General features: G+C 38.1%; 1 protein-coding gene across 2 annotated transcripts in view; it reads left to right on the forward strand.

Annotated features, from left to right (window-relative positions):
• The window catches only part of LOC149836957 (uncharacterized), an 80,085-nt gene extending 69,004 nt beyond the window's left edge, over positions 1-11,081 (forward strand). For both annotated transcript variants that reach the window (XM_090005696.1, XM_090005697.1), the window contains 3 exons: positions 9,500-9,616; positions 10,315-10,377; positions 10,472-11,081. In XM_090005696.1, the coding sequence (XP_089861822.1) occupies positions 9,500-9,616; positions 10,315-10,377; positions 10,472-10,558 (267 nt within the window). In that variant the 3' untranslated portion in view covers positions 10,559-11,081. The remainder of the gene's footprint in view (positions 1-9,499; positions 9,617-10,314; positions 10,378-10,471) is intronic.
• Positions 11,082-11,359: the final 278 nt, after the last annotated feature.

The following is an 11,359-nucleotide window of genomic DNA, read 5'->3' on the forward strand; positions in this document are numbered from 1 at the left end:
CAATTTTCTGGCCAACAAGTGTACAATCATGTCCAGAAAATTCAGCAGATGGTGGGCCGGCAAGTACTGCTATGGAACAAACTGAATGTGTTGTTCACAACGCAGTTTCTAACTCAACTATAGCAATTACAGCTGCTGATCAACCAAGGCCTCATGCCACTGTCACCTATTATCCACAGGTATATCATAGACATCAGTCTACTACTGTTGATCAAATTACTCATGCCGATCCTACTTCGACTTTGTTGGAATATTCCTCACATACTGCAGTTGAATCAGCAGATATACCACAAACAAATCAGCTCATGAGATCTCAGGGTTAGGCACCCTCTTCAGCGATGGGTGAGCTATGATTCATTTTCTGCTGTTTCAAATTTTTGTGGCATCTATTGATTCTAGTCAAGAACCTAAATTTTATCATGAGGCTAGACATAATCTTAAATGGATTGAAGCCATGAACGAGGAGATTTTTGCTCTTCATGAATGTCACACTTGGGAAGTAGTGCCCATACCAGAAAATAAAAACATCGTTGGCTGCCGATGGCAGCATTGAGCGGTATAAGGCAAGGCTGGTGGCAAAAAGGTATACCCAAGAACATGGCTTGAATTTTGATGAGATGTTTAGCCCTGTAGTGAGATTGGGTACCATTCATGTTGTTTTATCACTTGCTACTACTTATGGGTGGAGTCTTAGTCAAATGGATGTGAAAAATGCATTTATTTACGGTACTTTACATGAAGAAGTGTATATGGAACACCCACCTGGGTACCCTGAGGCAGATACTAAGACCACAATGCTTCATTTAAAGAAGGCTATATATAGTTTTAAAGAGGCATCTCGTGCATGGTTTGAAACTTTTCTTTAGGCTTCATTCGAAGCCAATGTGATTACTTGTTATTTGTTCATTTGGATAAATTTCACATTACTGTCATTATTATCTACGGAGATGTTCTTGTTATTACAGGCAGTGATCCAGGAAGAATCATAAAGCTGAAATCCATGCTCAGCAAACGGTTTTGCATGAAGGAATTAGGTCCTTTAAGGTATTTTTTTAGCATAGAAGTTGACCAAACCAGCAACTCTCTTATTTTATCTTAGCGAAAGTATGCCATGGATATTCTCTCTCGTTTCAGTATGGTGGACTACAAACCAACACAGACTCCCATTGCAGTCAGTGTAGAGTTGACTGATGATAATCCACAAGATCCTGTGTTACCACACCCAGAGCAGTTCCAGAGCCTTGCGGGAGCTTTCCAGTATCTTATTTTCATGAGGCCTGACTTAGCATATGCCACAAATCAAGTCTCGACTTTTATGCAGTCAGGCGACTACAAAAATTCTTCGTTATGTGAAAGGCACGATCAACGGTGGTCTTGTCTACAAAAAGGATACTTCTAGCCACCATGATGGATTGAAACTTGTAGTTCTTGCCTACTTTGATGCAGACTGTGCCAGTGATCTCTCCACCAGACGATCCATCACAGGATATGCAATTTTCTTAGGTCAGCATCTAGTATTTTGGTCTAGCCGAAAACAAAAGACTGTTGCACGGTCTAGCACTGAAGAGGAGTATCGAGCAATGGCAGCCGTAACAACAAAAGTATTATGGATTAGACACTTGCTAATTAATCTACATCAAAGACTTCTCTTTTGTGATAATAGAGTTCAGTAGCTATTGCCACCAATATGGTCCAACATGGGAAGATGAAACATATGAAAATTGATCAGCATTTTGTCCACGAAAAGGTATAGAGTCGAGAAATTCATCTGTTGTTCTTCCGGGGTGAAGATTAAGTAGCATATCTATTCATCAAACTGCTCTCTTGCGATATTGGTTTCTTAAGAGCAAACTGTCCATGGTTATTCAAGACCCATGCACAGTTTGAGGGGGGTTGTTAGAACTCACGTATGAGGGTCTTTTTTGTCTTTTCTCCCTTGTGTAATGTGTTGTAAATTTGTACTATATTAAAGGACAAATTTGTAATTGTACCCAATATTTTATCATTCATTATAAGAAAGAGGTGACGTCCTAGCCTGGGTTACGACCTCTAGATTGTCTCCCATTCTTTTCCTTCTCTTCTTTTCTATGTAACATGGCACGCAGACCAAGGCACACAATCTTCAAAGATAGAAGGTGAAAGAGAGAAGAGTGATGGATAGCAATGCTCTTTGAACACCACGAACTCACGATCACGCGATCCACGAGCTCACGCCCATACTATTAGAATATGAATGAATATGGATCTCTTATTGGATCCATATCCGTTCACATGTTTTATAATTCACGTGTTTTATAATGTTGTAATATGTTTTTCCTATACAGGGCATTTTTGTCCTTGTAAAAAATGCTGTAACCTTATTTAATATAATCAAGGTTTACCGCAGCCCATAGAAAAAGTATAGTGGAGGCTGTCGATTCCCAGATAATTCCTCTCTTCTTCCTTCTCATATTTTCTTATTATTTCTGCTTACCAACAGTTTTATTATGGTATTAGAGCAGCCAAATCTCTGGGCGTGAAAAGTCGTCTTCTGTTTCCTGTCAACGGGTGCCGATCTGCCTCCTGCCTCATCTTCTCCTTCTATCCTCAAAGTCGTGCTTTTCTTCTCGACAACAGGCTCCGATCTGCCTCTGGTCGTCCTCTTCTCCTTCTATTTTGTTCACCAAAGGTTTGTCGCTCCTTTCTTCTTTCTCTACCTCACGTTTCCTAAATATCCAACAGTCTTATCGCAGATTTGAATCACATTCAGATCTGCTGTGTATTCCAACAGATCTGTCACATCTTTCTCTTCCTCTTAAACCCTAAAGCACTTCTGTTTCCTTGTATTTGTCTTCATCTTCATATCTATTTCCTATATTAACGTCTGACTATCCTGTCTTCTTCCAATCTGCATCTTCATATCTATTTCTCTGTTTGCATCTCTTTTTTTTTTTAAATCTGCTGTTCTTCTTCACCTGCCGACTCTGTCGTGTGGGCTATTTCACGCTTTCTTCTTCATTCTGGTCCTATATTCAATCTGAAATCAGTCTCATCATTTTTACTTTGCTGTTTTCTTTTCAGAATTCTTTAAAGCTATTGCTGTTATTTTTTATTCCTCTTAATTTCCCAATATGAGTCTCCAAGGTTTGTCAATAGATAGTTATGCCAACTCTGGACTTTCTTCCAACTTTCTGGGGCAGCTTGTCTCTGAAAAATTAAATTCAAATAACTACCTGACTTGGAAAAGGCAGATCACTCCCTTCATTCGAAGTCAAGATCTTACAGGTCACTTGGATGGTTCAGTTTCGGCGCCTTCAGAGTTTATTACACAAGAAACAAAAGAGGGAGAAGGAATGACAAACGTTGTTCGTAACCCTGCATTTGTTGCCTGGATGAAGCGCGATCAGGCTCTTGTCGCGTATATCACTTCCACATTGTCTCAAGAGGTATTAGTTTCTATTCCTGATGATTGCACAACTAAAACACTGTGGGAGACTCTAGCTCAGACCTACTCTCAGATATCAGAAGCTAAGGTGTTATTCCTCAAGCGTGAATTTCAGCTTTTGAAAAAGGGATCAATAACTATTATTGATTTTTTAAATCAAGTTAAAAGTATCACAGATCAATTAGCGATTGTCGGATATCCAATATCAGATAAAGAAAAAGTACAACAATCGCTGAGTGCCCTGTGGTCAGAGTATCATGTTCTTGTCACTTCTTTGTTGTGTTTACCTACACTGCCCAGTTTTGAGGATTTACGTGCTAAACTGCTTCAGTATGAAATGTCTTTGAAAAACATGTTTGATACTTCAGCAGGGCAATCATCTACGCATGATGTTTTTGCTACAGGCATGACAACTGATTGCACACGAGGCGATCTTTCCTATAGAGGGGGGCGTGGCAGAGGTAGAGGAGCACAAATCCAGGGTGGTCATGGGTTGCTACCTACGCCAAATTTTACTGCCGGTTCTTCAAAGAGTGTTCCCACATGCTATATGTGTAACAAACGTGGTCATATAAAGGCTAACTGCTGGTTTAACCCACAAAATCGTAATAAAATTCAAAACCATAAAAATGTTGCCACACCAGGAACCGCAGGTACTTTTCGGGTCAGCAATGATGCTAAGGATCTTCTCTTGTCTGCAATGGCCAACTTGAATTTGAAGCAGAATGATGATGGAGTTTGGTATATGAATTCTGGGGCAGCGGCTCATGTCACTGGAAATGCAGGTAAGTTCTCTACTTTGACCCCATATTTTGGTAAATCTAATATTGTAACTGGAGATGGGACTCACCACCCTATTTCAAGCGTAGGCAATGTCCTCATTCCTTTGTCGCAGTCTTCATCCATCCCTTTATCCAATGTTGTCCATGCATCAAATATAAAGAAAAACATTGTCTCTGTTTCTAACCTTGTTGATTCTACCAATTCATCTGTGGAATTCACTCCTACTTCTGTTTTTGTCAATGATCTTCAAACGAAGCAGACGTTCGCTAAAGGAGAGCGGCGTGAAAACATGTACATTTTCAATGAAGATCCAGCTTCCAGTGTCCTGAAGCCTAAGTCCGATCGTGTTTCTAAAGATGTTCTAAGTATATCCAAATGCAATAAGCCAGATCTTTGGCATTCTCGTCTTGGTCATTGTGGTAGAGTGTTTATTGAAAAACTAGTGTCTCATGGTTTTATTTCAGAGTCTGTTTCACCTTCATTGTTGAGGGACAAAATATGTCCCAGTTGTCAGGTCTGCAAGAGTTATGTACTTCCCTTTCATCAAATAAATAAAAGAGCTTTCATGCCTTTTGAAATAATATGTTCTGATGTTTGGGGTCCTGCTCTTAATCCTTCCTCTTCTGGAAGCAAATACTATGTGTTCTTTATTGATAGTTTCTCTCGCTTTACCTGGATATTCTTTATAAAACATAAATCAGAAGTCTTCCTTATTTTTCGTCGCTTTCATGCCTACGTTAAAACTCAATTCTCCCAAAATATTCAAATCCTCCAATGTGTTGGGGGCGGTGAGTATTCCTCCAAAAAAATTTTAGATTTTCTCCAAGATAATGGGATGCATCGTAGAGTTTCTTGCCTGTACACCCCACAACAAAATGGAATTGCCGAACATAAGCATAGACATATTGTGGAGAGTGCAATGAGTATGATGCATGGTTGTAACTTACCTATTGACATTTGGACATAAGCCTTTCATACTACTACTCATGTGATAAATCGCCTTCCTATGCCTATTCTTGAAAATCAGTCTCCCTATTATGTTCTGTATGGTGCACATCCTAATTATGATGAGCTACGAGTTTTTGGATGCACATGTTATATACACATTGATAAATCCATGAGAACTAAATTTCAGGACAAAGCTTCTGTATGTCAATTTGTAGGTTATGCAGACAAGTACAAGGGGTACAGGTGTTATGATCCTGTCTATAAGAAGATTAGAATTTTCAGAAATGTTATTTTTGATGAAAATAGTTTTCTGGGAAATGAATCAGGTCATGATCGTGAACATGTGGGCGCAGTTGCTAACTGGTATGACCCATGGCTAAGTGCTGAACTCATTTCACATGCTGCAGAACAATCTACTATGGCCCCTGAAAGCATACCTGGTGAGACGGTTTCAGATGATGCATTAGACACAGAATGTCTGAGATACAAAGGTAATGTCTATATCAGAAGACCCTGAGAGCAAACAAACATATCTGCGGGAGAACACGTAACATTGTCTAATAACAGAGAGGCACCAAGAAGATCAAGTAGGATAAGGCATCCTATTGAGAAGTGGGTTAGTTATGATAACTTTTCTATGGATTTTCAGATTTTTCTATCCAAGATTGAAAAGCAGGAAGAACCACTTGGTTTTAGTCAAGCTATCCAATCCAACAAATGGATTGAAGCGATGAATGAAGAGATCGAGGCACTTCATGAGTGTCAAACATGGGAGATAGTTGGTCGCCCTCCAGATAAAAATGTTGTTGGTTCAAAATAGGTATATAAAATTAAATATAAACTAGATGGTATCATTGAACGGTACAAGACACACCTTGTTGCCAAGGGTTTCATTGAAGAATATGGTCAAGATTATGATGAGACATTCAGCCCAGTGGTGAAGATGGGAACTATTCGCATCGTACTAGGATTAGCAATTGAACATGGGTGGACCCTTAGTCAGTTTGATGTTAAAAATGCATTTCTTCATGGAGATTTAAAAGAAGAAGTTTACATGGAACAACCCCAAGGTTATGCAAATAGAAATCCAAAAGAATATGTGTGCAAATTAAACCGAGCCTTATATGGCTTGAAGCAAGCCTCCAGGTCATGGTTTGAAAGCTTCTCCTCAGAGATTCAGAACCATGGTTTCTTTCGTTCTCAACTGGATCATTCTCTGTTTATATTCAAGGACGGTACTACTATTGTTTTCTTGCTTATATATGTTGATGATATAGTGATTACTGACAATACTCCAGACCATATTCAACGAATTAAAGATTTATTGAGTATGCGATTCAAAATGAAAGATCTTGGTGAACTGAGGTATTTTCTCGGTGTAGAGGTGGACAGACAGGGTGGAAAAATGTCATTAACCCAACACAAATACACTCTTGATCTTCTGGATAAAGCAGGAATGATAGATTGCAAACCTCTGTCTACACCCAGTATTATCAACCAAAAGCTCAGTATTTGTGATGGTGAATTATATCCTGATGTAACCAAGTATCGTAGTTTAGTGGGTATGTTACAATACCTTACCTTTACTAGACCAGATATTGAATATTCTATTAATCAAGTATCCCAGTTCATGCATGAACCGAGGACTGGTCACATGTCTGCTGTTAAACGCATTCTTCGTTATCTGAAGGGCACGGTGGGTGACGGACTCTCATATGCACAATCTTTATGGAAAACTCCAAAACATAATATATTGGCATATACAGATGCAGACTGGGCAGGGGATCCAGATGAGAGAAGGTTTGTCTCAGGATACTGTGTTTTTATTGGATAAAATCTGGTCTCATGGAGTAGCAGAAAACAGAAGGCAGTGGCACGATCTAGCACAAAAGCAGAGTATAGATCTATGGCAACTGTCACAGCAGAAGTGACCTGGATTAGACAGTTGCTTACAGAGATAGGAGAGGACATCTCAAGTTTGATACTTATGTGTGATAATAAAAGTGCTATACAAATCACATTAAATCCTGTCCATCACAGTCGGACCAAGCATATTGAGATTGATCAACACTTCATCAGACAAAAAATAGCAGACAAAGAGATTGAACCGGTTTACGTGCCTTCGGAAGACCAAGTTGCCGATATGTTTACAAAAGGTCTCACAAGTCATCCCTTCTGGTATTTGAAAAACAAGTTGCACATGGTTCAAACCCATGCACAACTTGAGGGAGGGTATTAGAATATGAATGAATATGGATCCCTTATTAGATCCATATCCATTCACGTGTTTTATAATGTTGTAATATGTTTTTCCTATACAGAGAATTTTTGTCCTTACAAAACATGTTGTAACCCTATTTAATATAATCAAGGTTTACCGCAGCCCACAGAAAAAGTATAGTGGAGGCTGTCGATTCCCAGATAATTCCTCTCTTCTTCCTTCTCATATTTTCTTATTATTTCTGTTTATCAACAGTTTTATTACATACAAGCACTTTGTCCACAAGACTCTGATACCATGTAATGAAATAGGGAATGGGCTCACACACCTCTGAAGAGGCACAAATACAAACCACAATAGGCACAAACACAAAAGCCACTAAGGGCTAAGAAGGCACTCAAACAATCTAAAAAATAAATAATTTATTAATAATAAAATGCGCATAAAATGCATACATGAAAGGAGACAAGAATTCTCATATATATACAAGTAACAAGGAGAGCGGGAGACCAAAATAACCTCCCAACGACTCGTGGTTGTACGTATTGTACGATATGGTACGATATGTATTGTTACTTTTGGGTTTTGCAATATGATACACACTCGTATCGCAATACGAGTGCGTATTGTACCCGTATCGGATGATGCACTTGAAAAAGGCCGAAAGTTGTCTTTTTCATTTTGGGTTTAAAAGGCTTGTTGAGGGCTTCTCCATATGTCTAGAATCCGTTAGAAGGGAACCCACACACCCTAGGTTCCGTGAGATCGATTTAGGGCCAATTCGTGCACAAGAGAGAGGGCTTTTGCGGTTTTATCAAGTAAGAGTGCATTTCCACCATTTTTTCACTCAAGGAAGTGGGCTAAGGTACAAAATCCCTATTCTTTGTTTCTTATTGAGTGTTTTTGAGGAAATGTGTTTATGATGATTCTTATTCTTTGCTTCTTATTGAGTTTTTTAATTGGTTATGTTTTATTTTAGATCCTTCGATGTCGTCTTCTCATTCATGTCATAGAGATGATCCTGCATAGCAATACTGCAGAAGCATTGATGATGTACCACGACTAGGGTCACCATTGAATTTGAGATGTCTATTGTGTGATGCTATTATTAGAGGTGGAGTACACAGATTTAAGCAACATATTGCAAGTCAAGATCAAAATGTACGTCTATGTGATTCTCCATCTATTTCTGCCACTTTTCATGTTGATGTTATTACTGAACTAAAAGAAATTCGAAGAATTTTGCAAAAATGCAAAGATGAAGGACTTCTAACCATTGTTCCAGGTTCTGAAGATGATGATGATACCCAATTGCTAAAAAATGGCCGAAGATGAAGAGATCATCACGCAGCAGTTGGATGCAACATTGAGGAAATACTATCCTAATGTTTGGCAAATAGGCTCTAGAAGATAGTTTAGTTTTAGGATCTTTATAGTTTAGAACTTTGGAGATGAAGATCAACATGTAAGACATTGTTTAAATGTAATATTTTTAGTTATCATGAACTCTTAGTAGTTTAGTTATAACTTATGACATTTTAATATGACTTGGATGTGAATTTAATATTGTTAGTTAAGGCTTTAATTGTGTTTAAAATTTAAATTATGTAGTTGAATTTTATTTACATTGTCAGTTGTCTATTGCATGGTTTGTTATTAATTTAAATTATGTAGTTGCCTTCATATGTGATTTTATGGTTGTATCTTGTGCAATTCATCATTGTTTTATGAGATATGATTTTTTTTAGAATTTTTGCTAATTTTTTTCTGATTTTTCTAGATTTTTTTGGAAGTTTTGAATTTTTTTATTAAAAATTTCTGATACATTTACGATACGATAAGATACGGTCCAACTGATACGGGTAACGATAAGATACAACCTTGCATCGATTATTTAGGTCAAATGCCCATCATGCGCTCAAACAAAATAAAAAATACATAAAGCCTAAAATACATTCTAAAAAGAAAAGAAATTAAATATATATACATAAACTATATGTATTCACATACATATACATATGTGTATATATATAACTATATATGTACACAACAAATACATATTTTAACAGCTACTTGTTCTGTCTCCTTTTCTTTAAGTAATTTGTTTCTTATGTACTGTGCAGCTTCAAATGGGAACTTTGCAGAGTCGCTTGGATGCAGAATTTCTTCTAGCACATATGTGCACTGTAGGTTTCAAGGAATGGATTGTGGTCCTTGCAACTCTTTTAAGGCGTGCAGAGGTATGATTTCCTTGATAATTGATATGTCAAAGCTTTTATAATGGCGGATTTCTTAACTATTATCTGAAAATTTTGATTTTGCTTCTCTATTGTCTTCCTATATCATTTTAATATGTAGTTTCACTTGAGATTTTGTGGGAGGTGGAGGTGTTCACGTTATGAAACTTAGAAGATTGTTGTGGATATTTTATGAAGTCAAGATTTCATTGATCATTGGCCTGAAACAAACTCTGTTCGAATGAATACAAAGCCAAGGGAGGCATAACTGTTATTCTGAGCAAAAGTTTTGGGTCTGGTAACTTAAACGGTTATAAGCATTTTCCTCAGCAACATGCTTGCTTCCAATAATCAATATCCTCTGGATGCTCCTACCCTGATGCACTGTTTGCTAAGAGAGATGCAGACAGCACACAGAAAAAGTTATTCTGGGTCTGCTATTCCTAAAGTGGTTATTTAGCTGGTTGATAGGTAGCAAAGCTCTATAATGGCAAATTTTGTGCTGAACAATGATATTGTTCCTTATCTAGGAAGTGGACTCTGTTGAGACTATATTTGAGGCTTGTGTCTATGTTCACAAATGAAGTTCTGTGCTGGCTAGATCAATCGGTTTAACTAATTTTGATTGTACAGAGATGACAAAAAAGACTGTTGCCTTGGATCATTTGCAATCTTATATGCAACCCGTTAATTTTCTGCAGGTTTTGATCGATCTTTTCCAGGACGACATGCGCTTGTGGAAAGCGTACAGCACAACTCTCCAGGTTTGTTTTCTCTTACATGTACATGCTAATCCATAGCCTAATGCTGCATTGCAGCTATCATAATTTCTTCTGCCTTTTGTGTTACATCTTCCAGTCACATCCTGCCTTCACTGAGTACAACGATCTGCTGGAAATACTTGAAGATCAGCTTTCGTCCAATCAAGATTCAGACAAGCCCTGAATACGTTCCAAGTGCCTTTTGAAATGTTACTCTATATTCCATCAGCTTTCTAAGCACAACTGTCTGCCATTTGGGTGGATCAAGAAATGAGTTTTGAGAATGGAGCCATTTAGGAAGCACCAAGGAGAACTGCAGCACGAGAGTTCGAAACAGCCAATGAGGTACTGCACAGCAAAGATGCCGAGAGGCATGTGTATGTAAATATTGGAATTTTCAGGTTCTTTTCAGTATCTCAGTTCGGATTGTAAATTGTATCATAAGTTCGAATCAGGCACCATACCTATGTCGGTAGAACTCCCCAAAAATGTTCTCCAGTTTGTTTGCAGATGTGCTTGCAAGTGTGTTCTTATGTGTAGAGGGGGAGTTTGGAAGCTCCCCATAATGAAGCAGTTAATATTCTTTTTCAAAGTTTGGACAACGATATTTTTGTTCAGTATCTATCAGCATTTTTGTTCAATGTGGCAAATTTGAACAACTTTACATAAAGAGAATAAAATGTGAATGCCGTCGTCATATTGACCCTTCAGGTATGATGGTTGTTGCAGGGGTTTCACAGCCCTTGGATTCTGTAGTGATGTTCTTGTAAAGAGTTAGCCGTACCAAGTATTATGAAACTGGTTTCTTCAGAGAATCATGGATGCACCGACTGTTCTATCTAACGGCTGTAAGAGCTTCAGAGCGGAAAGAACATCAGTTGCTTTGTTGGAGTATCATCAAGTTGGGAGACCTGCCATATTGGAAAGTACTGCCAAGCTATGGTCACTATACCTTGCGGGGAAAATGGTTTTTTCATATTTTACA

This window comes from Nuphar pumila, chromosome 5 (genome assembly GCF_984573655.1).
Source record: "Nuphar pumila chromosome 5, dmNupPumi1.hap1.1, whole genome shotgun sequence".
NCBI lineage: Eukaryota > Viridiplantae > Streptophyta > Magnoliopsida > Nymphaeales > Nymphaeaceae > Nuphar > Nuphar pumila.